At 43.9% G+C, this 26,571-nt stretch overlaps 4 protein-coding genes across 6 annotated transcripts in view; all 4 read left to right on the top strand.

The window, feature by feature from the left end:
- The first annotated feature begins 1,727 nt into the window (after nt 1–1,727).
- On the top strand, nt 1,728–10,291 carry LOC147133588 (solute carrier family 22 member 4-like). Its single transcript, XM_086013020.1, has 11 exons — nt 1,728–2,360; nt 3,174–3,356; nt 4,035–4,138; nt 4,204–4,358; nt 4,711–4,882; nt 4,956–5,085; nt 6,727–6,830; nt 7,621–7,835; nt 8,098–8,280; nt 8,536–8,671; nt 9,607–10,291. Exons 1-11 carry the CDS (start codon nt 2,154–2,156, stop codon nt 9,677–9,679), a joined length of 1,662 nt encoding a protein of 553 aa, XP_085869146.1. The 5' UTR covers nt 1,728–2,153; the 3' UTR covers nt 9,680–10,291.
- A 545-nt stretch (nt 10,292–10,836) lies between these two features.
- Nucleotides 10,837–20,956, top strand: scaf4a (SR-related CTD-associated factor 4a). The gene is made up of 19 exons (XM_086057046.1): nt 10,837–11,034; nt 13,159–13,242; nt 13,317–13,361; nt 13,429–13,590; nt 14,038–14,164; nt 14,256–14,383; nt 14,512–14,676; nt 14,761–14,840; nt 14,972–15,035; nt 15,370–15,546; nt 15,627–15,700; nt 16,488–16,672; nt 16,750–16,850; nt 16,935–17,048; nt 17,308–17,464; nt 17,539–17,654; nt 17,728–17,869; nt 18,254–18,394; nt 18,657–20,956. The coding sequence occupies exons 1-19, from the start codon at nt 11,005–11,007 to the stop codon at nt 19,475–19,477; spliced, it is 2,913 nt and encodes a 970-aa protein (XP_085913172.1). The 5' UTR covers nt 10,837–11,004; the 3' UTR covers nt 19,478–20,956.
- Nucleotides 20,957–21,734: 778 nt separating this feature from the next.
- sod1 (superoxide dismutase 1, soluble) lies at nt 21,735–25,038 on the top strand. The gene is made up of 5 exons (XM_086057098.1): nt 21,735–21,904; nt 23,617–23,713; nt 23,796–23,865; nt 24,553–24,670; nt 24,743–25,038. Exons 1-5 carry the CDS (start codon nt 21,809–21,811, stop codon nt 24,848–24,850), a joined length of 489 nt encoding a protein of 162 aa, XP_085913224.1. The 5' UTR covers nt 21,735–21,808; the 3' UTR covers nt 24,851–25,038.
- A 222-nt stretch (nt 25,039–25,260) lies between these two features.
- Nucleotides 25,261–26,571, top strand: part of LOC147133585 (rho guanine nucleotide exchange factor TIAM1-like) — a 49,545-nt gene continuing 48,234 nt past the window's right edge. For 2 of the 3 annotated variants that reach the window (XM_086057023.1, XM_086057020.1), the window contains exons 1-2: nt 25,261–25,365; nt 25,960–26,073. The gene's annotated coding sequence lies outside the window, so the exon portion shown is untranslated. The remainder of the gene's footprint in view (nt 25,366–25,959; nt 26,074–26,571) is intronic. The other variant, XM_086057021.1, reaches the window with a different exon arrangement.

Raw genomic sequence — 26,571 nt, 5'->3', positions numbered from 1 at the left:
ATTCTCTTGTCATTCAAGGCTGATTTGTCGCCATGGTTACAGTGAGAAAAGAATTGTTTAAAATGAAAATGTCCTAAATTTCCTCGTGAATAACACCAGTATATGTAGGCCATCATTTATGCATACGCAGGTCGAGGGCGGTATATTTACGAACGTTTACAATAGCAATGTGATGTGCGTCAAGGGAATTTTCTATGCATGTGTACTATTTTGGATCTGGGCACAAGTGTGCATCACAGGAACGTTCCGTCCTTAATATACCATGAGTGACTCACTGACCAAATCGTATTGCAACATTCATGCTGTTTATGAATGTACAGTTTGATGCAGAATGCAGATCTTCCTACGTTGGCCTTGAGGGAGGTCTGTGTCTTTTTGGGGGTCATGTCAAGTCCGCCATGTGTGGGTTAGTAGCTTTTTCCACTGGTCCATCTGCTCATGGAGACCCAAACGGAAGCCCAAAATTTAAAGTACAAGTACCATTTTGGAGTATTAGGTTAAAGTACAAGTTTAGAACAGACGTCAAAAGTGAAAGTACAGATCAAGTTAGAAGCTGATGTTCTTTAACGTGACAATAAAATAAAGGTAACGTTTGAAACACTCGCATTAATTCAAGCGGACTGTGGGGTTCTTGCAAAGCAGTTCAGTGTTCATATCTTTTTGGCGCCGCCATGTGGTAGACCGGGATCAGCGCATCTCCCGAAGCTACAATTGATTTAAATTGCGGTTGTCAAATGAAACTACAGTATTAGTCATTAAAATGAAATGCAAACCCACAAAGATTATCCAGGGTAGCCATCCTCAGGCAATGGCCTGAGAAATTACATATTTTCCTTATCCTCATACAACTGTTCGCTTTGGCAAAGCTGCTGAGAGGCAGTTGTAATGACCTACAGTGTTGCATGCACTTGAATCCATCCGCAGGGTGTTACTCTTAGTGTCATGTGACAGTTGTCAAGTGACGTTAATGAACCTGGCAACCAGCCGTATTATTTTCAAAATCGTTTTTAGAGTTATTGGACGTACATGAAAAATAATAAAGTTATCAAATTAATTTTGACAAAATATATATTTTTACTGCAACAATTGGCGTACATATGTCAAGTATCTCTTTCCGTTTTTGTGGGGGAAATTATTGACACTCTTTAATGTACTTAAGCGTTTCACAAAGTTCTGTGAGTTTCTTTGGATATTTTTCTAACTTCAGGTGTTGCCTTCAGCGACAATGGAAAGTCATAGCTTTCCTCACGCGAATGTTCACTTTGACAGAGCTGCGGTGACAGTTGCATCTACCGGAACCGCTCACATATTTGGTCAACTTGTTTTTACATCTGTCGTCTGGTAGTTGGCTTCAGTGACATGGAGTGAATTCATAGCTACCCAAATAACCTACACTCTTACATGCGCCCGAACGCCTCACAGCGTTTTGCTGGTTTGTTTTTACATTCAGCAATAGATATATGTATACTTATAGATCGATATCGAATCACTTTGGCAAAGCTGTTTGGAGGATGGTCTGCCCATGCACCTGAACACCTCACGATGTTTTCGGCAGTTTGCTCCGACATTCATCTGTCAGGTGGTTGCCAACAGGGGGCAGTTTGAAATCAACTTTCCTCGCACAACTCAGCACCTGGACGGGGCTGCTAAGAGGATTGTGAAATTGCCCACACTGTTGCGTGTATCCGAACGCCTCACCCGCCCCCGAGAGACGCGCCTGTGTTCGCTGGACAACCACAGCGGACGAGCTTCCTCCTCTTCCTTCTTCTGAACACGAGACGCAAGCCACCCCCAAACATCTTGTTGTTGTTGTTGACTCTTGAGTGGCTCCCCGGTAGTCACGTGACACACTTAGCATCCTTCTTGGTTGCGGAGTCAGCACTTGTGGAACAGGAAATAAACTCGCTCAACTCGGATGGGTTCGTGTCTCCTCGCGACTGACAGTCGGTCCTCCCAGATGAACGGCGGGCGGGGGATCCTGGAGACAGGCGGCATTCGGGGGCAGGTTCTGGGACATGTGGGTTAAGGCAGGGCGGTGGCTACTCTGGCGCGCCGAGGGTGAAAGAAGGGAGGCGTTGTTACGCAAATGAATCCAAAGCGAGATGGGTTGTCTTCTTTTGACCGCTTAAACTAACATTTGTCCAACACTCGCCATGAAGAGCTACCCGGAGACTGTCGCCTTCCTGGGGCAGTTCGGACGCTTTCAGCAGGTCGTTTTCTTCCTGCTGTGCGTCAGCATCGTGCCTAACGGCTTCGGCGCCTTTACGCTCGTCTTCCTGGCCGACACACCGGCGCACCACTGCCAGGTGCCGGATATCAATCTGACAGACGAGTGGCGCGATGCGGTCATCCCGGTGCGGGTGAGTACAGTAGTGTGACCGGTGCCTCCTCCTGGAACAAGACTTTCTAAAGTCACCAATGTGCCCATCACTTAAAAGTCATTGAATAGACCAAAACACAGTGCCGATTGTCGCCGAATTCATTGCAAAGCGTGACATTTCTCAAAAAAAACAACCAGAACAGCGTATTAGAGCACCTTCGCATGGAAAAGGCGTAAATGTGACATTTGCTTGGGAGGTTTAGTGGAGGTTTACGCGTATATGCTGTGTCAACAGGTGTATGCCGCAAGGCTCGCAGTCAGGTTCGGCGAACTGATACAACTAGTTTAACTTTTTTATTAAACTTTAATCAAGATACTGAGGAAAATAATGGTCCACAGCGCCCTCTGCTTGAAAGCGTGCACAAAAATTAGTTTAACGAGACATATGGCATTAATTTCCCGTCTTTTGATATGCAAGAGAACATTAAAAGACCCTCACAGATGAAATCAATTTGCATGTTGCATTTGTTACTCCAGCATAGTCGAATAGGATCCAATACAAGAGTAACAATGCTTAATTTTCGTTTTAAAAAAAATCTTCATTACAGGGATCCGTTTCTAAGATGTTATCCCTCTTGCTCGACTATAACAAACACATTGGAAATGCAGTCGCACACAACCACAATGGTAATAAACATATTGTAAAATGAATCAAAAGTGATCCTAAATATCTTTGTAAAGGCAACGGTGTCGTTTTTCTCAAGTGAATAATGCGTTTTTAACTGAATTAAATCACCAGTCCATACATTCCAGCATGATGCACATGCACTTACGCCTTTTTTTTAACCCGCAGGTGGTGAACGGCAAAGAGGTGCGCAGCAGCTGCAGCAGGTACCGCCTAGATGTGGTGAAGAACCTGTCGGACCAGGGCTACAGTCCAGAGCGGGATGTCAACCTCACCTCCCTGGAGGTGGAGATGTGCAAGGACGGCTGGATCTACAGCAAGGACGTCTACCAGTCCACCATCGTCACTGAGGTGATTGTGTGTGTCGCCGCCATGCTCCAGCCTGCAAGCATTGACCAAAACTAAAGTGGTTTGAATTTTTAAACCAAAATGGCAGGATTACTGTGCCCTTCCGGCCATGGGTTGCTGAGACTTTTTTTGATCTCATTCTTGTCTTATTCGACTCATTGCTCAATGCTAACCTAGAAAGTTAACATTTAATGCTAACATAATGAGGGACAAAGCAAAGGACGACTGAATGTACATCATTATATTTGTCTCTGCTGCTAATATAGGAAGCTAACATATATTGCTGCATTATGAAGTTAAAACAGGGGTCTTCAATCCTGTTCCTCAAGGGCTTTCCTACCTGTTTTCCGTCTCTCCCTGCTGCAACACACCTGATCCAAATAATCAGATAATCCGCAAGGTCTGCAGAAGCTGGATATCCCGATCTTTTGAGCCAGGTGTGTTGCAGCAGGGAGAGATGGCAAGTAGGCAGGACAGCAGCCCTTGAGGAACAGGATTGGAGACCCATGAGCGAACATGACGCAACAAAGAAAAACGTGACGTTGTAGGATGTGACACAACTCACACGGGGGAGCAAAATTTGTTCTTCGATGCTAGCATAGGAAGCAAACGATGACGCTAACTTGTGACGCTAACCTATGGCGCTAACTTTTTTTTTTTTGCACACGTCCCATCTTTCAGTTCGACCTGGTGTGCAACGACGAATGGAAGAAGCCGTTCACCACCACCATTTTCTTCGTGGGCATCCTGTGCGGCTCCTTCTTTGCGGGGCAGCTCTCAGACAAGTACTGCAGAAACTCCCGATTTATTTAGTGTTGTACATTTGAGAGATCATGTGGGTCCTCAACAGATTAGGACGGAAGCCCATCCTTTTTGCCACTTTGGCTCTTCAGACCATCTTCAGCGTCATTCAGGTCTTCTCCGTGTCCTGGTCCATGTTCACCGTCCTGATGGTCATCAACGGCCTGGGGCAGATGTCCAACTACATGGCAGCATTAGTTCTGGGTATGTATTACAAACAACCACACCTTCACATCCACATCCAAAGACAATTTAGAGTCATTAGAGACAGACAAGTTTTTTTCTGTCCTCTATTTGCGAGTGCAATGTCGGGCTCAAAATGTGGAATACGGCCCAGCTACGCCTTTGCTATCACCACCTTAGCCTCGACAACCCAAAAAAAAAAATATTGGTTCAACCAATGCTGCATACACTCCGATGTAAATTTCAGGATATAAAGCCACGGCTCCTTCTGTCAGTTGTTCATAACTTGCTCGATAATTATCAACACAACGGTTTCAAGTGTCTACACAGCATATATATTTTTTCTTTCCGTTTTGGATGTTTCTGCATGCAGGCGCTGAAATCCTGACGGGAAACACACGTCTGCTATACTCTTCGATCGGAACCAACTCTGGTTTTGCCATCGGCTACATGATCCTACCCGTGTGCGCTTATTTCCTGAGGGATTGGAAGTCTCTCATGTTGGGCTTGTCCCTGCCCTGCTTGATCCTTTTCCCCTTCTGGTGGTCAGTTCTTTACGGTCTGATAAAGTTGTGGTTCCGCCCGGTCAGGTCTGACTTTGGCTTTTGTGGCCCGCAGGTTCATCCCCGAGTCTCCTCGCTGGCTCCTTTGCAAGGGACGAGTGAAAGAGGCCGAGGCCATCGTGAGGAAGGCAGCAAAGGTGAACCAAGTGCAAGCACCCGAAGTCATCTTTGAAGACTACTTAATTGTGAGTGCTCGTTGTTTAACATTTAAAAAAAATAAAAATCATCGTCAGAATTATCTTGCATTTTTAAAAATGCATTTTCTATGCCGTTCATCCTATTAAGTAATGTGGTGAAACTGGTGTCTTCTGGACACGGATGAAATTCTGAAATGAAAATCATGAATTGAAAAAAAAACAAACAAACTTCAAAATCACAAAGCAAAAAATAAAACCTTTTTGGGATGTTTTACATAAAAAAAGAAGATATAGCCGACCATTTTCTTTGCTGCTTATCCTGTTCAGGTTCGTAGGAAAGCCGGAGTCGACCCCAGTTGACCGTGGCACTGTCGGCTAAATGAAAATATTTAGTTACATTTAGAAAAGTACACTTCATACATACAGAACACAAACGGCTATTTTGTATTTGAAAATATCACCCATCCACTCATTTGCTGTGCCGCTTAATCTTGTTCGGAATGTGGGGAAACTGGTTCTGCTATAAGTCACAAAATAATCATACATGTTCCGTCACGGTAGTTGCCTCGGCCCTCTGCCATCTAGTAACTCTCCATGCGTCTGCCTCAAGAATGGATCAGGACAGGTTGCATACTACAACGGGAGCTAATGTCTTCTTAGGAGTGGCGGCGAACAACAAGTTGAAACTAAACGTTGCAACAACAAAGTGTCTGATGTTGAACTCTAAATATTCTGTGAGAGAAGCCTCAAGTTAAACATGCCTCTGCAGAGCCAATCACTAGTACAAGTGACTGAATTTAAACTGTTGTGGGTCACTTTAGATCAAACTATGTCATGGTGGGCAATGCGTATAAATAACATTTTTGACTCAAATCAGTCGAAGACTCTCGTTGATGAGATGCAATGCCCATTTTATGTCATTAGAAACCAGAAAACTCCATATTACAGTCTTAAGATTTATGTCACCCAGACATGGCTTTAATACCAATACTATTTTTCATTGGCCTTTACCAAGAACTAATGCGCTTAAAAATACTTTCATTTATCGAGCCATCTCGGACTGGAACATGTTAGTCATGTTACCTTTTAAAACAAACATCAGAAAAATCTGTTATCACGTGCTGCTAAATGAATGTTGCTCCCTTTGTTATTCACATTTTTGTTTCACCCTTTTGCTTGTATCTTGACAGCGTTGACATAATTTGATTTGTGCCTAATGTTTAACTGTCTGCGCTTTAACAATGTACCAATTGTCATTATAAACGTTTTTTTTTTAATTAATTGTGAGGAAGGAAGAATGCTCTCTACATTGGTAGAGACTAATTGGGATCCTTCAATAAAGAACTAATAATAATAATAATACATGTCATTACCCGTGAATAAATAAATCACAATGTTTAAAAGATCAATTGAATATCTAAAATAGAACCCGTAATTGCATAATTGTGTTCTTGAATTTTCAGATATTTTGCATCATTTTTTTCTTTTATTTTGATGTGGGTGAAAAACGGCCAATTCCACTATGTAAAGTTTATGGTAAAATAAATCCTTCTTTTATAAATATAAATGTTGTAAAATACAACCCTTAACCACAACGCCATCGGAGGACATAGTTTCATGGAGGAAGCGTTCATGTGATGATGTTGATGTTGATGTTGATGTTGATGTTGATGTTGCGGTTTCGTGTAGGTCAGCAAGCCCAAAGAGCCGAAGCCCAAAGAACCGCACAGCGTCCTGGACCTGGTGGGCAATGTGGAAATCGGATTGATGACAGTGATTCTCTGCTATGTGGCGTGAGTACACCATCAAGCACACTTTTTAGTGTCTTCAGAGTCTAACTGATCATTTTTTATTATCCTAAATGTATTCATTTATTTAAAAAATATGTTTTCTCAAAAATATCTTTGTTTAAAAAAACAGTTTAAATATATGTAAACTGATTATATCAAAAATAAATACAGTATTTTTCTCTATTTTACATTTTTTTTCTTTTTTTTCCCAGTAATTTTTTTTTTCAGGATTTTTTGGGGACTGCAACATTTATTCATCACAATTAACCATAGCCCCTTCTGTCACGTACATAATTCATCCCTTCACCTCTTCTCAATGGAAAGAGACAGCCGTTATGACAAAACATCAAACAAAGAAATATTAAAACGCATTGACCCGCAGAGACGTCGCACTTGACGCACATACCGAGGGTTGTTGTGTCTACTACAGAGCAGGGCATCGCCTAACCGCTACCGCGTTCCGTCCTGCATATTTAATCGACCAAATGGTCCCGGTTCAACCGTCGTCGGCGACAACCAATCGGCGTCGAGAACGTAATCCTCACGTCACACGCACTTTGCTGCATTGATCGTTGGCGGTTAGCCATCATACAAAGCTAATGTAGTGGTCTACACCCTAACTAAGTGCTCCTTGTTGTCACAAGTCAAATAGATCCAAAAGAGCAAAAACCAGGAAGTAGAAAGCTGCTGAAATAAAAGCAACAACAGCGAGGCCGAACAGAAGCATAGGCCGGCTAGCTAGCTAAGCTAACCTAATGGTCTACAATCCTCACTCGGTGCTCCCCTCTGTCAGGTTCACCATGTCGGCGGGCTACTACGGCATCTCCTTCAACACGACGCATTTCCACACCAACGCGTACGTCAGCTGCTTCATCTCGGGGGCGGTGGAGCTGCCGGCGTACGTGTCCAGCTGGCTTGCTCTGCGCTATGTGTCGCGTCGGCTGTCCATCATCGGCACCCTGGTGCTTTCCGCCGTGCCACTCTACTTCATACAGCTGGTGCCTGAAGGTGACAAGAATTTGTTGTCTTTGCTTCCCACCCTAAAACCTAAACCCAAACCCAACTCTTAAAGCATAGCCCCTTAAATAGTAACCATAAATCAGAAACCCTAACTGCAACCCTAACACCTAACCCCAAACACCAATCCTGACCCGCAAACCCATGAATTGAGCACCCAGACATCGAGTAACAGCATCCCTCTTTGGCCAAAGCCCAGAAAAATCCTTTCAGAAAGTCAAAATCCCACTGGCTAACTTTCCTGGTCCAACAGGTTACTCTGGTTTGTCGCTCACTCTGGAGATGTTGGGAAAATACTCCTTCACCACCGGTTTTGGCCTGATGTTTGCCTACACCACCGAGCTGTACCCGACGGCGCTGCGAAACACAGCGGCCGGAGTCTGCAATACGATTGCGCGGATTGGAAGCTGCATCACACCATACCTGCTGGAGCTCAGTGAGTGACAATCAAGGTTTTTGAAAATTCAGTCCCCAACGACAGCTTCACTTAGCAACATGAAATTTGGTCGTCATGTCCATCATGAGTAGACCCACAAAAAAATCTCAAGAGGCCATGCCTGAAAAGACATTTGAGCCTTTTAGAGGAGTCCTTCAAAGACTACTACAAACTATTCTACATATAGGAGGACTACATAAGTACATAAATGATATGTTGCTGACTGATGTCAACTGTCATCTGTTGTTAAAACAGGGTCCTACTCTCCATTTCTGCCTTACATCATACTGGGCAGTCTGGCTGTTTTAGGTGCCTTTGCCTCTGTCCTGCTGCCAGAGAGTTTTGGACGACCGTTGCCTGACTCGATCCAACAAATGCAAAAGAGAGAGCGGTACGTTAAGTGATCACTATACACAGCAAACAAATAAATGACAATCTAGCTGCACATATGAAATAGACCAGGCCAATTTCAAGACTTTTAGAGGCCACTGTGGTCGAATTTAATTCACTAAATATGGCAACATTTTGCGATATTGTTTTTGATATATTCCCATCTCTGTTAAACACAGATTACATCAAAGTAAATCCATGAGATAATCGTCAAAATGTGATGCCGTGGTCTGTCCACATTAGCGGGCATAGGCAAAAAACGTAGCAATTTTGTATCGGGCGTCTGTCTACTGTCATACATTCTTCCAACTGGGGCTTAATTTGGGCATGTCAATTGGAAAAACTGGTGTCAGGGCCTTTCTTTTTTATTTTCCACAGGGATATTGAGTGTGTTTTATGTTTGTGTGAATTTGATCAAATCCATTAGGGCTGAAATTAACAATTATTTTTATAATTGATGATTATTAAATCTGTCGATAATTTTGTCTATTAATTGATCAATCGGATGAAAAAAAACATATTTTCATTTCCATCCCTTGAGTGCAAAACAGGGCCTGATTTCAAATTAACAATGCAGAAAATGCACAAACATAAATGAATTACAATTCAGTTACTGGTTTGGTCTGTAACATGTCAGAAAATTGGCAGAAATGCCATCTTTTGAAAAAATACAACAATAATCAGTCTGTTTTCATAGAGGACTACAGAAATCTGATCATACTTACTGTTCATAGGCAGAAATTCTGAGGATTTGGACAATGTTAACAAGATACCTAAGCAATTCATAGCTTCTCAAAATAATTGTTGATTACTTTGCTAATCGATTAGTTGATGATCAATCGATTCATTGTTGCACCGCTAAAATCCATTATTTTTCAGGATACTATAAAAGATGTAAACAACTGTTTAATTAACAATTTTCCTCCACTTTCCCAGCATCAAGTGTCCGTGCATCCCAAAGGCAGAGACCCCCGTGGCTGTGGTTCTTTTGGAAAATCCCAAATCATAAGATTAAGAAAAAAAAACAGTACTGTGGAATAAAATTACAATTGTTTACAGGGCTAATAATGATATTGGAAAATGGTTCAATATGATGTTTCCGTTTCCTGTTACTTTACTTGGAATTAAATCATACCAGGGTGTTTTTTGTTTGTTTGTAGTTTCTCACTAAATACATTGATATCATTGAATTAAATTGCAGTTGCTGTTTTAATATGCTGATACTTTATGTGAGGACAACATTGCACTGTGAGGCCCGGCCTCACGCTGATATACGCACAATATTTGTTTGTGTTATGATCATGTTGTTACGGTTATGTTATCGTCATACAGTATGTTCGTTAATGATGGGTCTTTTGTTGTGTTTTTGACCTTTCTGGACATGTGGTGTTTTATATGTTTGAATGATTTTTTCCCGGTGCAAACCATTTAAAAAAAAATCTGTAAACCAAAATGGATTGGGTTTTCTCAGGTGCTGAGAGCCTTAAAAGCTAAATACAATCATCTTATTATATAAACTGTGCAAACAAGCAATATTATACACTTAGTGTAAACATATACTGTATGTGGCTCAATTGCTTTTGAAGTGATAATAAAGAGAAACATTTGGGTTTACCTTGAAGAGTGCTGTACGTTTTGCTTTGTTTTAGTATGAGCTGTTGCTTGTTCATTGTGTTATGTGTTCCAAGCCAAAATGAGGTACAGATAGAGTTTCAGATATGCCACAGCTCGAGTAAAGTGGAAAAAATGGACAATAAAGTATTGTAATGCCCTTACACCTGAGCAAAGAGAGCCACAGTCGCTGATGCAATTTTAGTTATGTACTGAGCGGGACAAACAGTCAAAGACACTAATACAGAATGAGAACAATCACAAGGAGCGACTGTAGGCCACAACTCATGTACAGACTCAAATACTACAGTACCTACAGTAATTATGTTATAAAATCCGTTTATTTCCGTACACTCTCGTTTTTATACAATAGAGTGCTATTTTTCTTAATCAAAAACACGTGATATAAAACGACGGTATTTTTAGTGGGAGCGTGCTGGAACGGATTAATGGAATTTCAACGAATTTCATTGGAAAACGGTATTTGGGAAGAAACACCGACACCTATCGGTCATCAGTGGAACAACAGCGTGTGCTTCCCAGCATGCTTTGCCGTGCCCGCCTACCCCGCACGCGCAGCTAACCTGCTCCGAAGCTAGGCTAGCCGCTTAGCTACGAGCGGTAGACATGTTGTGCCAACCCTCGCTGGGATAAAGGTCTTGGGCTGCAGGTGCGAACGTGGGGGACGTCGCTGCGGCGGGCGGGGGGGGCCGCAGGAGCACCATGGACGCCGTCAACGCCTTCAACCAGGAGGTAAGGCCGCCTCCCCGGTGCACTTTGAAGGCGTTTTAGCCGCTTGTAGGTTCGGAGGAGGAGCCGTGTTTGGCCCGATGTGAGGGCCTCGCTTGTGGTTACCGAGCAGTCTGGACATTTCTAAAAACTCGCTAGCATTTGTTGCTTTATACATTTGTATATATTTGAAACGTCTTTTTCGTTCTAGTAGAACGGATTGTGTTTAGCGTGCTAACACTGGGCCTGTTGGGCAACGTTGCCTCAGAGCACGTTAGCTCGCATGACCAAACATTCAGCTACAACGTTAATAAGCTTCACTTTATGATTATGATGGCGGGATGTGAGTGAATATCACCAGTCATCTGTGATGTCGCTATAGAAGACTTAATAACAGAAGTTGTTCGTGTAGCACGAATACAAGCTTGCCGTCCACCACCTTTGTTGTCACGTCAACCAGCCCTAAAGTGGAGGGAGAGAGGCAGGGCTGTGGCGTCATTAGCCCCCTTTCACGCAGCGCTCTGGGCAAACAGTCGTGTAATGGTGAAGCCGGCATTTTCATGCAGAACGTGCTGAAGTGATGTCCTTTTTCCTTCACGCAGCCGATGCAACTTGACACATTTAGATAATTGAATGCGTTGCAACGCGAGTGTCAGGGGCAGCGAGAATTGCTTTCATCACAAAGGGCAAAAAGGCAGCGTGTTTTGGGGTGTTCAACTTCACAGTCGCGGCCACGACTCGAAATTGATGTGAACTGCCCTCGGGCTCTAATTGCGAATGTCACATGACCAAACCCAGAAAACAATTGAGCTGTGTCGTTTGCAACGTGACCCAGAGGGCAATTTTACAATATACTATCACAAATCGGCGTTTTCCTAGCTTGTTTTTTTTTCTGTGTGTAAGGTACAGATTTCAACTTGCATGTTTGCCAGCTTCCAACATAGTATCAGAAGCCCCTTTCATGCTGACATAACCGTTCAGCGGTCACTTTGTCGCCACTGGTTGCATGAACCTGGATAGACCGGCAAAACACTGCAATGACAGACAGCGACAATGACCATGAAAGTACCTTCTGCGCATGCATAAGATGTAATACCCTTCCATACCATCGGCGGCGGTAGTCACTATTTCTCATTGTTCGAAAAATCCAACCGGAAAGCTGTTGGCCGGGGGCGGATTATAACAACGTAAACAATGCATTCGGCTATCTTCTTCGTTCGCGATGAACTCCCACGTGAAGTAAACCCTCACGTTCTTGACACAGTATTGTGAAATACTTACATAGTCAACCCTCGCTCTTGTACTTGTAAGAAGATTAAGGCAGCGAAGGCGTGCTCACTGTTTATCCGCATTTGTCGCGTCCCGTTTGGTGCTCCAAGCGCTGATTTGCTAGCTAACAGCCAATCAGAGTGACCAAATGTCACCACTGGCGACACCGATTCAACACGCGTAAACGCCCCCCAGACGCTTAGAGACGGGTTACGCCACTACGACGGTGGTCACTACACCGATGAGACGGCAATGAAACACATTATATTCGTGTCGCAGACTGCGCGAATGAAGCAGACAGTTTCCTCCTCGCTTTAAAAGTGTGGTGTCGTACCTACTCTAGCTTTCGCTATGTTTTGTCCATCACTAAACGTGTATTTCCGGTGGGTTGCGCGCCAAACAGCGCGCATACAAGCACTTACTGTACTACAAAGACCAAAATTCCTTGCGGTTGAGCATGCACAGAGTGTCCCGTGCATTCGGGATATTTCCAACCAGGCATGATATTCCGGATTTTAAAAATAACCCAAATATGCCCTCGGGTTATTGTGAGCGTTTACATGGCTTTTAAAAACCCGAATACTGCAAATATTCTGGTTTTAAAAGGTTTATTGGCTGCATGTATAAGGGATGCTGGAAAGCCGCAACCTGCGTTTGAAGTTTAACATCCAAAATCAGTTGGACACTTGCATCTGAATTTAGGTGATTTCCCAATGAAATGAACAGGCTGTAAATGAACCAGTACGCGTCTGATGCGCCATTTTATGATTGTGTTCGTCAATTAGTCAGCCACCTTGATACAGCTTCAAGTATAAGTAAATGTGTTTTCTTTCTTAGTAAATGTTTAAAAAGTGTTGGGGTTTTTTCCCCCCTGTGTAGTTATTCTCCTTGATGGACTCTAAGCCGCCGATTTCTCGCGCCAAGATGATCTCCATCACCAAGTCGGCCATCAAGGCTATGAAAGTAAGGACTTCATGTCTTATTATTATTATTATTATTATGGACTATTAATGTTGAAACATGACTTCTTTGATCAGCTCTACAAGCACGTGGTCCAGATTGTGGAGAAGTTCATTAAAAAGGTAACACCATGAAAGGGAAATATTGGAGCAAGTAATCTATACTAATATATATATTTTTAATGTGCAGTGTAAGTCTGAGTACAAGGTGGCGGGTCTGTACGTGGTGGACTCCATCGTCCGCCAGTCGCGGCACCAATTTGGCGCCGACAAGGACGTGTTTGGACCCCGCTTCACCAAAAACATTGTGGCCACCTTTGAGAACCTCTGCCTCTGCCCCCTGGAGGACAGAGTAAGAACAACAACAACAACACACAGAACTTCTTTTCTCTCCCCATTCTTTTGAGCGAAAGTCAAGAGGAGAAATGGCAGTAAAACAGGCCAAAAAGCAGAATACTTATGAACCCTTTGGAATTACCTGCATTTCTGCATATATTGGTCATAACGTGATCTAATCCTCGTTTAAGTCACAACAATAGACAGACAAACAATTAGATGTTTCTAGGTTTACTATGGAACCAACAGCATTCACAGTGCTGGGTGGAAAAAGTACGTGAAGCTCTTAAAACAAGATCTTAAAAGACTCGGGAGTCCACCAACCTAGAATGCAATTAATATGATGACACCGGAGGCATTCTTTATCTCGTATACTTTTTCTTACAACTGTATCTGTACTCCAATCATTGTTTGGACGTACTTATATTAGCATTCTGGACAACACGAGTTCCTGTGTTTCCAGAGTAAGCTGGTCCGCGTGCTGAACCTGTGGCAGAAGAACGGCGTGTTCAAGAGCAACGTCATTCAGCCCCTCCTGGACATGGCCGCCGGCGCCAGCAGTGACGGCGCGGCTTACGCCGAAGATCCAAGTGATTGTCTACCGCACGCAACCGTCCTTTATTGCCCCTAAATAGCACTCATCTAATAACGAGGATTACGATGCCGTTTTTTTCCCGGCAGCTTCCTCCCCGATGACCCCGACCAAAGACCACGTGGTGAACTCTGCGGCGGCGCCCTGTGCCCCGCTGCAAAAACAGGACCCCTTCACCGCCGTGGCGCAGCTCTTCCAGTCCACGCAGGGTCAGCAGGCGAGTGTGGATGTTTCACTTTGAAAATATTGATTGTTTCGGAAAACACAAATGTGCACACTGGCGCATCTCAAGAAATTGAAATACAGTATCACGCAAAGCTGAATTTATATCATTTATTCCATTAGCTGCAGCAGATGCTTCAGAACTTCCAGCAGCAGCCCGCCCAAGCCGAACCCGCTCCTCAGCCTCCGCCCGTCCCCCTTTCGGACATCCCGAGCGCGGCCCCGGTTTTCGGCAACGCCCTGCCGCACGCTCCCCAGGCCGGCCAGCAGAAAACGGCGTTTGACAAGGTCAGCCTCGCGCTTCACGGCTGTGGTGGGTACCCTTCACGGCAGTTGCTAACATGCACGAAATCAAACTACCCTGCGGCGTAGACCCTGTTGGATCGTTTTGACTACGACGACGAGCCAGAAACCGCAGAGGACGGCAAGGACGACATCTCGCAGTCCTCTTTGTAAGACCTCAATTGATTTGACTATATATATATGACATACCCAGAAGCATGTTTGTCGCGGAGTAATGTTGAAAAAACGAAAAGAAAGCAAGCTAATGATGATGATGTCATTGTTGTTGTCATGGCGACAGTATGCAGCAGCCTCCAGCCTTCCAGCCGCCCATGATGAACATGACTCAGGACCTCTCACAGCAGGTATATCCTACGCTTGGATTTCTGAAGCTGCCTATTTAGGTAGGACACTGGTTGGGCATGAATTAATGGCACCCTCTACAGGCGCCGAAATGTTCAGGGCAACATTTTATTCGGCTTACTTTTTTTTTTTCCTTTATTTCTGCAGCTGCAGGTTTAGGTGGCACACTACCATGAATTAATGGCGCCCTCTGCTGTTAACTTTCAAGTGTTTATCATTTCAAAATGGCCCTGCAAATGAACTGCCCTTTTCTCTTTTTAGTTTCTGCAGCAGCCTATTTAGGCAGCAAACAAGTTGCAAGTATTACAGCGACAGAATGCCATTTGTCGTCCTTAGGGTCCTCTCCCTCCTAACGGCCAGCTCCCGACCTACGGTCTAATGCAAGGACAAGGCTTCCAAGGGATGACGCCTCAGATGGGCCAAGTTGTACCAGGTCAGGCCTTCTCTGGTCCCGCGGGACATCCTGGCTTCCCTGGAGTTTATCCTCCTCCTCACGCGGCCCAGCAACAGCAGGTAACGTTGAGGACCAGCCTTGTGAGGTTAAAAGAAGTGTTAGCAACCAAACACAATATCTTCTCGGTGCCTTTTATTAGGATTCAACAGTCGATGCCGACCATTCCTCCGCGAGGGACGGCAGACGTGGTCAAACGTCGCGGTCGCGCTCCAGGTAAGCCAGTGGAGGATGATGGGAAATGGAGTCCGAAACATTTACGATTGGTAACATTGGCCATACTTGTGGAGGATTCTTGGAAATAGTCCAAAACACCAGTTAGGAGTTTTGATGTGGGTTAGCCAGTGGAGGACAACGAGGAAATGATGAGAGAGGAACCTGATTGACCACTACAAGCTGAACTTTGAATGTAAACAAACAACTTCAGTTTTATAACAGCCGTTTATCTGTCAGTTAGACGCAAGATTACATTAAATGCGGAGAATCGTGAAACGCGTGTAACATGTAGGGATAGACCGATTATCGCCACCGATATTTGGCTTTTTGACTAATATCGGTATTGGCCTTTTTTAAAACTCTGCTTGCCAATAATAAATAATATGAAAACTGTGGAAGTCAAAACAAAGATATGTGAAAGTTTAACATTTCTGTCATTTTGAAATTTTCATTTACTGTAGAATGGAGCTATTGTTTATTTTTTTTCTTGCTCCCTGAACTTTTTGTTAGAATTTTATAACAGATATATACTGCCAAAAGTGTCTTGTAACAATGATTCAAAAAAAAAAAAAAATCACCATTATGCAAACCTGAAACATTGTTCAATAAACGTGCTTAAAGACGTTACAACAAAGTTAAGAGTAAATTTTTCTTGAGATTTTGATGCCAATATTTTCCTTTCCACTGAAAATCCAAACAAAAATCGGTATCGGCCCCGAAAAAAAGCATATCGGTCTATCTCTAGCAACGCGTTAGTAAGCCATTTTGATTTAATGTGATCATCCAGGTCCCCGAAAAGGAGGCGATCGCGGTCCAATTCCCGCTCGCGCCGCTCCCGCCACCGGCGCTCCCGCTCCCGCGACCGACGCCACCATTCCCCGCGCTCTCGCTCGCAGGAGCGCCGGGAAAGGGAACGCGAGCGGGAGCGGCGACAAAAAGGTCTCCCGCCGCCCAAGAGCGAGACGCTGAGCAGTGAGTAACAGTCCCTTTGCGTGTACTCTCACATTTTTTTTTGGGCTGCGAGGCAGACTTGGTTGTGTGCTCTTTAGTCTGCAGTACGACTCTGTGGGTGGGCCAGCTGGACAAGAGGACTCAGCAACAGGATGTGGCGAGCTTGCTGGAGGAGTTCGGGCAGATTGAGTCCATCAATGTGAGTAGAAAAAAAAAAAAAATGTGAATGTGCATCAAAGGCGCGGTGAGTGGCGGAAATCTCAATGTCGTGCGTTTTGAATAGATGATCCCGCCGCGGGGCTGCGCCTACATCGTCATGGTCCACCGGCAGGACGCCTTCAGGGCCCTGCAGAAGCTCAGTCGAGGCTCCTTCAAAGTCAACCAAAAAGCCATCAAGGTGAAAAAACGCTCGAGTGTCTTTTGAGCAGACAAAGGGACATTTCAATGGCCTCTTCAAATCCAAATTGCAACTTCCAGGAATCTTGATTTAAATCTGCCTTTGTTTACTTGGCTGACAGAAGTTCCGAGAGCATTTAGGTTGGGGTCTGTACCACTCATCAGACTGTTTTTGTATCAGGAACAGTGGGAGGAATTTTGGATGTAAAACAACCATTCATTGTTATTTTTATTTTTATTTTTATTTTTCCGGGCAACAGATAGCGTGGGCTCTCAACAAAGGCATCAAGGCTGATTTGAAGCAGTTCTGGGACGTGGAGCTGGGCGTCACCTACGTGCCCTGGTCCAAAGTCAGGGAGGAGCAGCTGGAGGAGCTGAAGGAAGGCGGAATCCTGGATGGGGACACTTTAGCGCCAGGTAGCATACAAATGACACCACTTGACTTTGCTTTTAACGCGTGTTAATGAGCCTTGCCTGTGTGTCGCTTTCAGAGTGGAGGACTGTGAAGAAAGCTCTGGAGAAGCCACAGGAGCTCACCCACAACGGTGGTGCTGAGTCGCAGCAGACCGAGGACGGCCACGTGTTGACTCCTCTTCACCCTACACCGGTGATCTGTCTTTCTAACGAGTTCAATGCAAACTGTTGAAAGGTTCCTTAACGGCGGCCATTTTTTTCTTCAGGTACCTCCGATGCTCGCCATGAGCTCGGTGCCGCCACCGGGCTTCCCCGCCAACATGAGCATGCCGCCGCCTTCCTTCCCGCCTGGCATGCCCCCGCCACCGTTCATGAGACCAGGCTTCAATCCCATGCAAATGCCTCCAGGTATTAGATGAAGCACTATCACGTGATCATATTTGAGAGTAAAGAGTAAAAGCCGTGAGCAGCGATGAATGAGTCCTTGAAGAATTCTGTGCTAGTTTGGAGGATGGTAACATTGGTCAACAGCAAAGTTATATCAGAGATGGCTTTGTGTCCCTAAATGTATTTTTGACCCTTGACAATAAATATCGTAGCTGTCACAGCTTCCAAATGTCGTGTTACTAAGTGAAACTGGCCTCGGGGGCTGCATTTTCTCGACGTTTTGGCTCCATCTCTGACCTTAATCTCTGATGGCGTCTTTGAAGGTCTCCTGGAAATAGCCAGAGAGACTCTAAAATGGCCGCTTTCAGACAAAATGGCGGACTCATAATTGGACCTCTCTCCCAGGTTTCCCCCCACCGGGGGCCATGCCTCTCTCCATGCCACCGCCGCCGCCCTCCAAAGGGGAAGACATGCCTCTGGTCAGCAGGAAACACGAGGAGCCCCCGGATGCTCCCAACTTCTTCAACAACCAGATGGGAGCCATTTGTGAGTCTCTCCTCTCATTTTGGGATGTTAACCACTTTACGGCTGCCATCACAGTTTACATTCGCTGGGTATCTGTGACTTTGAGTGTGAATCACTTTAAAAGAATTGAATGATTCAATTTATTTATTTATTTATTTATTTTTGTCGCAGCCCTGCAGCCAGCCTTTTAATTTTGTATATGCTTGGTTTATCCCTCCAACTTTGGAAATTACTGGAATTTTGCAAACCTAGTAACATAGTTGAAATGTGTTTTTGTCTGCAGGTAACCAGGTCGGCGTCCCCCCAGGTGGCAGCATCCAGCCCCCGACAGGCGGTCTGCTGGGGGCCCGGCCCGGTTTGATGCCACTGCAGCGCCCCCCGGGCCCTCCTTTGCTGCATGCTCAGCGTTTCCCACCGCCACCTGTCCCTCCTCAGATGGTTCCCAGAGGGTCCCACCCGCCCCTGATGCACCACGACGCCCCTCCGCCGAAAGGAGCCTTCGGGATGCCCCACAGCATGAGACCGCCTTTCCCACCTCACGGTCCGCCCCCTCACGGTCCGCCCCATCAAGGTCCGCCCCCTCACGGTCCCCCCCATCAAGGTCCACCCCCTCACGGTCCCCCCCATCCAGGTCCACCCCCCCAAGGTCCCCCTTTTATCAGGCCCGGAGCCCTGCGTGTGGTCGAGGATGAGGATGGCCGCCCTTTTCGGGGCGAAAAGGCCGGATTTAGGGAGCGGGAGCCAGAGAGAGAGCGGGGATTCGGTGGCGTCGCGAGGCGCCCGTTTGGCGGCGACCGTGCCGACGTGAGGGACAGACTGGATGGGGGCGGATGGGACAGAGACAGGCGGGACTGGCGAGACCGGGAGAACGGTAACAGGGAGGCCCAGGAGAAAGAGAAAGAAGGCGAGCGGCCCAAGCGGCGGGAGAGGGCCAGCCGGTGGGATCGCGACGACCGCTTGGCCGAGTTGGACAAAATGGAAAAGCTCCGGACCCTTGACGCAGTTGTCACGGAAACAGCCGAAGCGCCCCAAAAGACTGCCGAGCCAGCACCTCCCGCTGCCGAGTCTTCGAAGGCGGCACCGCCCTACGTTGAAGCCAAATAGGAAGCGGTGTCATAAGTGTGCGCGATGTCTCCCTCTAGCTGCGACTACATGAACTGTGACTTGAGCGCCTAGTGAACATGTTGCATAGTTTCACTTTCCTGTACATTGTGTGAATGCAGCATGGCCGTTTTACTTGTGCTTCTTTCATCTTTTACCAATTTAATCAGCTTTGTAGATTTTTTTTTTTTTTTACTTTTTGGTTAGCAGCCACTCCATTACAAACGAAATTCTGAAGTGTAACTTAAGTCTGCTTTTAAAAAAAATTGTGAGTTTGAGTCTGTAACTAATGATTTTTTAAAATAATAGATTAATCTGGCGATTATTTTTCCCCAAAAATAAAATTCCATTCATAAACTGAGAAAGCAAGCAAAGATGTTGATCCATTGTTTTCCAAAGTAAAAGCAGATGTTTTTCAAATGTCATTTTGATTAAACTAAGATCATCAATCTGCTTTAATGGAGTGCAGGAATCAATATTTACTGTTCAGAGGCAGAAATTCCAAGGATTTACAAAACTCCAAGTTAAACAAGGTTTCTAAACAATCCATTATCATAATAGTTGTTGATTAATTTGATAATCGATTAGTTCTTGATCAATTGATTTAATTATTGCGGCTCTTGAGTACAAATTTGCAAAATGTAGCATGCATGTTTACTTTTGACCCCCCTGCTATTGAACCTGTTAAAAATTCAAGAAAAAAATATTTTAAGTGTTGAAAAAAAAATAGGACAAAATGTCTTCAGTTGGCCTTTTTTCTGTTTGGAATATTTTCTGGATTTCTTTTGACAAATTGACACGTTTGGACTTAATGTTTATTTTTGAACGCATAAAATGTTTTTAGATGGCCGAATTTTTTTTGCTAAAATATTTTTCCCGACAAAGGGATAAAAGTGTGGCACATGAAGTTTAAAGTAAAACCATGTGCAAAGTTGTAAGTTTCACAAATTTCTCACGTTTGGAGTGGAAAGTAAATTCTCATGTGGAATGCCCAGAACCTTTGCAATCTTTTCTTATGTTATTTTTAATACTACATAATTTATATGCTTAATTATCCTAACAATGCCTGAGACTCTCCAAGCTACTTATCAGCCATTTTCAAGTTATTCCAAAGTAGGTTGTTGCTGTTGTTTTTTTTCCTCACACTTTTTTTGTTTTGTTTTTTTGCATTGACAAACTACTGTAACATCCGTAACCTCTGCCCCCTTACTTGAATCATTTGAATCCCGAAGGAAAACCGAGTCACATGACAGATCGGGCTCTCCACTGTAAATATGCTTTTCACTGTCACTTGCTCAGAGTTATCATGATGATGCTCCTTGTTTGTCGACCAAGAGCACAGCTTTTGAAGGACCCGGAAGGAATCGCAACATTTGCTTTAAGCTCTTTGGCCTTTGTTAACCCTACAAAAAGACATGGATGTAAACTGTTCAACATTTCAGCCACAAAAATGTGTTTTTAATAAACTATTTTTGTACCAAATCGGGCACTTTTGTCAGACGGTAATCCATCCATCCATTGTCTATACTGCTTATCCTCACAAGGGTCGCGTGGAGCGCAGGAGCCTATTCCAGCTGTCTTCGGGACACCCCGAATTGGTTGCCAGCCAATCGCAGGGCACACAAAGACAAACAACCTCTCGCACCCACACCTAGGGCAATTTAGAGTGTCCAATCGACCTACCAAGCATGTTTTTGGAATGTGGGAGGAAACCGGAGTACCCGGAGAAACCCCACGCAGGCATGGAGAGGACATGCAAACTCCACACAGGGAGGCCAGAGCCGGAATCGAACCCATGACCTCTGAACTGGGAGGCGGACGTGCTAACCAGTTGCTCACCGTGCCGCCCGTCAGATGGTTATAATTTAAAAACAGGGTTTAATATAGTATATCCTCAAGCAAACTAGAATGATATAACTCATTAGTTTTTCATTCACATTGGAATTATAACCACGTATTTTTAAACTACAACTGGAACCCGTCATTACATCAGCTGACAAATAAAATTTTATGGTATCATAGGTTAATTGGGTATATTGGTAAGTAAATTACACAAAATGTATGATTTGTAAATACATTTGTACATACAATTGTGCAAATAATGAAAACGTAAATTTATCTTTTCAAACGCCTGATTGACATTACGTCACCAGTTTCCGGGTTGCGCTTACATATCCACAAGGCGACCAACCAGACTTCAGCGTTTTGGCGGCGCTTTGCCTTTGATTGGCTGCTTGGAGCATCCGCCCAATTGAGAGCCACGGTAGAAAGCTTGGTTGTCTCAGTCAGTGTGTCAGTTGTCGCTGACTCCCCTGCAACGACGCAACCGTGTCTATGCTTCAAACTACCCAAAACAAAATGGTGCTGAAAGCTGTTTGTGTGCTGAGAGGAACCGGTGAAACCACCGGGACGGTGTTTTTCGAGCAGCAGGTAATTCGCGTCACAGTTAAAGGAAAATTAAAAGAGCATTTTGTCGTGTTCAAGTTAAGTGCATCGGCGCCTGTGCTAAGCTAGCTTAAGTTCTTCATTTTGACGTCACTTTGTTTTTGTTCACTAACACATTTTTGCTAGTTTACATGGCGAACACTCTCCGTTTAATTAATTTAAAGTTTCTTTCTAATAACACATTTCCCATTCATTCAATATACAGTGTCGTCGTCTTGCAAAAAGTACGTCATTTTACTACATGTGCAATTATCTATCTGTAGAACGCTTTAAAGTGATTGGGTGATCATTATTGCGATGTCTGTACAATGTTAAATAATTCGTTTGTTTGTTTTTTTTTTAATCATTAGTCTTCATTTAACCTTTGCACGCCGAAGGATTAATGATTGACAGGCATCTCCTCGCCTGTTGCACAAATCGGACATTTTAATCGCGTTTTCGCTTAAAAACGGCATTCTCTCAACCCCCCACCCAAAAAGTGATCACTTGTGTAAAATAAAGTGTTTGAAGGTGTGCCCCGCAGAGTGAAAGCGCTGAGTCACGGCCAGATTGTATCAAACTGTGCCCTGTTTACAGGCTACACCATCGAATAGCGAGTATTGTCGATAATTTAGGTTCAACCTTTATATATGGCTGTATGGCGATACGATTGGTACTTTTCGTTTCTCTCTTGTAAGCACTGCACAAAATTGGGGTTAGAGACCTTGATACCTTCCCCTAAACATGCTTTTAATTGCCTATATTAACATTACCCTCAACTGCTCATGTTGCTAGCATGACTTACTTGTAATAGTGTTACTATAACACCGCTGGTTTGAAGTTGAACTATCTATTAAAACTCAAAAATAGGAGGTAAACGCATCCGTTGAGCATAAAACTCTTGCTAATGGTGTCGCCTCTAAATCCTTTCAGCTGCCTGAGGTCCCTTTTTAAGTTGCTTCTGTTTACTAGTCTTGCCCAGTATTTAGCAAACATGAAAGGGCTTTTTTTTTTTTTTTTAACTTTAAATAGTCACCAAAGCTCCAGAAGCCCCAGTTGACTGAGCAGTGTGAGGCTGCGGATGGGTACCAGTGTAACCAGGGCGTGCCCGAGAGTGTACGGCAAATGATTGACACCTCGTCAGTCACACCTGATGTTGATGGGTTGATCTACCTCTGGTGTGGTGGTTTCTTAAAAGATAAAATGGCAGACTCCCACTTTTATTTCCTTTTTTTTTAATTTATTTTTTAACCTAAACTCACCTGGTCATAGTTTTCAATTTGTGGCCAAAAAAATAGGCTAGCCTATTGTTTGGGGGTCAGTGCTGTAAACATGGCAAAAAAATAAATAAATCTCAGTCTGCTCAACTAAACCTGTGCGGTTGAAGGTCGAAAGTGAAAGTTGTGCCTTAAAACACTCGCTTCCTCTTTCCCAGTTCCTGAATCACTCATCCAGTCACAAATTTAACAGCACTCGTTAGATTTGTGTTTGGCAGCCATTAGTATGAGAATGCTGTACGGTGTGACACCCATGTTTGCTTTGGCTCATGATAGTTTCGTCAAACTAGGACTAAACATCAAGCTTTTCCCTTTTCTTTTTTTAAATATATAAATAGCCCCCTCTAAATGCTCCTCCCTCTGAGGTTCTTAGGTCTGCGGGGGTATGTTGTCATCTGGCCATGACAGGTCTTGTGTTGCTGTTGTTCTTGACCCCGTCAGAGCGACTCCAGCCCTGTGAAGCTGACGGGACAAATCGAAGGCCTCACGCCAGGCGAGCACGGTTTCCACGTCCACTCCTTTGGAGACAACACTAACGGTCGGTGATCATGGACAATGGGTGCGTATTGTCCTCTCATGAGAGATGTCACGTGAGGACATGGCTTGTTTTTCTTGGACAGGGTGTGTCAGTGCTGGCCCTCACTTCAACCCGTTCAACAAAAATCATGCTGGTCCGACCGATCCAGACAGGTATGTCTTGTTCACGGTGGTGGGTCAGTACAAATCCTTTATTACTGCCCTTGACCAGTTTTTTTTTTTTTTTTTCTCTCAGAACAAAAAGTTCTTTAAACTTGTGTTTATTTTTCTGACGACTTTAGTTGCACTCGTTACGTTTAACACGTATTTGTACTTTTTACTCCATATTTGGTCAAATTGGACTTAGCACATTTTTCGATCTTGCTTACTAATATCTTTGAAGCATCACTCCCCTGGTTTTTCTCTTTTCCTCTAGCATGACTTTCCATTTTTTTTATGTGTTGTGGGGTCTGGATGTATTGCGCTCTCTGCTGATTTCCTTGTCAACCGCTTTAGTGATTTGTATTTGATACGTCAGCTGTACAATTTTTGTGGCTTATCCATTTAGGCAGCTGATTATTAGTAGTTGGGTCTGGATGTAGTGCACCCTCTGCTCTTGTCCTGTCAATCGGCGTGATTGACTTTCTTCCATGTTTTTATTTAAATGGTGGCTGACTACAGTATTTGTTGGATTTGAGTTAATTGTACCTTCACTACCTTTCTGTTTACTTTTTGATTTTTTTGTTGCAGCGTTTCTAGGCAGGCAACAGCAGTAGTCGTGTCTGGAGTAATTACATTATCTGCTAATTGTTTTGCCATTCATTGCTTGACTGAGTTTTGTCTTTTGAATTGCTTGAACAGGCATGTCGGCGACCTGGGCAACGTGACTGCAGGTGCCGATAAGGTGGCCAAAATCAACATCACAGACAGCGTGATCTCCCTCACCGGCCCACACTCAATCATTGGCCGAACCATGGTGGTAAGTAGTCTTACCTTCTGCTCTCCTCCACAGAACTTGATTTGAGTTGGCAGTAAATGCCCTGCGTTTCAGATCCACGAGAAGGCCGACGACTTGGGCAGAGGTAGCAATGAAGAGAGTTTAAAGACGGGCAACGCCGGCGGACGTCTGGCTTGCGGCGTCATCGGGATCACCCAGTAAAAACACCACTGCAGAAAACATGGAAGCTTAAAGCACTTAAATAACAACTGAGCTACTTGGTGTCTTTTTTTTTTTTTTTTTTTTTACCATTTAGTGAGCCAGCGTGTATGCTATTGTCTGCTTGGACCCCAAAAAGACGTTGTTGTAAACTGACATACAACAAAGATTGAATAAAGTGTTCATCTTCATGCTTGTTTTTTTTTTTTTTTTTTTTTTTTTTGTGAGGTTACAATTTTGTTTTGAAGACCAACAAACATGAACAGCTGATGTGAATTTTATTACTGTACAATTTATTTATTTTCCTGCAGCGATGAGCAATGGGAAAAATTATATACAAATGTCCCCCCCCAGAAAGGACCAATAAGTACTCAGCCGAGTGTCAGAGCTTCGACAGGTAAATGTTTTTTTTAAATGACATGAGTCACTATTTGCGCGCGCACATACACGAATCATGACTTCTACTTAGTAGTTACCTTAGGCTGGCGTTGTTATAAACTCTGCAACATCGACCCAAGGTAAGGACGAAATAAACCATCTAGCCTTTTTTTTTAATTATTTTTTTTTACGCTGTTTACGGTTTATGCCACAACGAACCGCCAATTGAAACGGACGTGCTTAAATTGTTAATTGGCTAACCTTTGACTAGCATCAACTGTGACGCTACAACGCTGCCCTAGTTTGGAAAATGGGTGTTAATTGAACTGTTACATAAAATTATCCATTTTGACAAGTGATGTCAACATATCGACCATTTAGTCGTTTTCCCTAAAAGGAATTGTAATACCTTCGAATTGTAATCCGCAGGATTTGCTAGCTCGTTGGCTAACATCCATCCTAGCGTTAGCCGTGATGAAACGAGGTATGGTAGAAATAACCTGTGAATCGTAAAATGTGAAATTGTGACATGTACGGCTCAACGTGGTTAGCTATTTGCGGTTGACCCTGGTCCCTTTACCCCTCGTGAAGCTGGGCTCCACTCTGTAGTTTTTATTTGAAGGGACTTGGAAGTTTTAATTGAGACAGGTGCTATTTTAATTTGAATTTGACCTCCACATTGTTTTCTATCCCTTGCTTGAGATGCGATTCCAATGTTTGCAATTCTGCACCAGACTGTGTCTTCCACTAGATGGTGGTGGTGTTGACTTGCACAGCACCTTCACTGTTACATCATGGAGACCCCCCATCCAAATGCATGAAGCTGTTTGCTTAGCAAGAGAGAATCGGTGAGTTCAAATGTACACACACACTCAAATATTGATGGCAATTATTCAGTGTAAAATATTGATGGCTGTTGCGCACAGATGAAAACATTTCATGAACATCTCACACTCACAGAGCTGTCAGATGAGAGCGCGGAGCTACTGAAATATGAATACGTTTTTATGATTGCATGTTTTGGATGCGGGAATTGGATCTTCTACTGCTTATTACAGTGAACAGCTGTGCCCTACACACACATGCATAGTTGACTCATTTCTGGGTTGACGTGTATGATTGTTTGTGATTGTTTTTCTGTCCTTTTCTACGGGAATTGTCCGGACAATAATCTGCTTTCTCCGTGTTATGAAGAACTTGAAGGATCCTTGGTGACATGTGGGATGGAAAATAACAGAGTCAGTGTAACATAACATAACACAGTTTTTAGTTCCTTGTGCTAAGGCAAGAAAAGGGTCCTAACATTACAACATAACAATGAAATCATGTTCTGACAAAAATGACAT

This window comes from Filicampus tigris, chromosome 17, assembly GCF_054856515.1.
Source record: "Filicampus tigris isolate MCC_2025a chromosome 17, RoL_Ftig_1.0, whole genome shotgun sequence".
In the NCBI taxonomy this organism is placed as follows: domain Eukaryota; kingdom Metazoa; phylum Chordata; class Actinopteri; order Syngnathiformes; family Syngnathidae; genus Filicampus; species Filicampus tigris.
The sequence above is the reverse complement of the archived record's forward strand: the minus strand, read 5'-3'. Positions and strand labels throughout refer to the sequence as shown.

Coding starts and splice junctions, on each gene's coding strand:
- LOC147133588 (XM_086013020.1), top strand. CDS start 2,154: ATGAAGAGCTACCCGGAGACTGTCGCCTTCCTGGGGCAGTTCGGACGC. Junction 5,086..6,726: donor TCTTTGAAGACTACTTAATT/GTGAGTGCTCGT, acceptor GGTTTCGTGTAG/GTCAGCAAGCCCAAAGAGCC. Junction 7,836..8,097: donor CATACAGCTGGTGCCTGAAG/GTGACAAGAATT, acceptor CTGGTCCAACAG/GTTACTCTGGTTTGTCGCTC.
- scaf4a (XM_086057046.1), top strand. CDS start 11,005: ATGGACGCCGTCAACGCCTTCAACCAGGAG. Junction 15,701..16,487: donor ACGTCGCGGTCGCGCTCCAG/GTAAGCCAGTGG, acceptor GTGATCATCCAG/GTCCCCGAAAAGGAGGCGAT. Junction 16,851..16,934: donor GGCAGATTGAGTCCATCAAT/GTGAGTAGAAAA, acceptor CGTTTTGAATAG/ATGATCCCGCCGCGGGGCTG.
- sod1 (XM_086057098.1), top strand. CDS start 21,809: ATGCTTCAAACTACCCAAAACAAAATGGTGCTGAAAGCTGTTTGTGTG. Junction 23,866..24,552: donor GGTCCGACCGATCCAGACAG/GTATGTCTTGTT, acceptor TTGCTTGAACAG/GCATGTCGGCGACCTGGGCA. Junction 24,671..24,742: donor TCATTGGCCGAACCATGGTG/GTAAGTAGTCTT, acceptor CCTGCGTTTCAG/ATCCACGAGAAGGCCGACGA.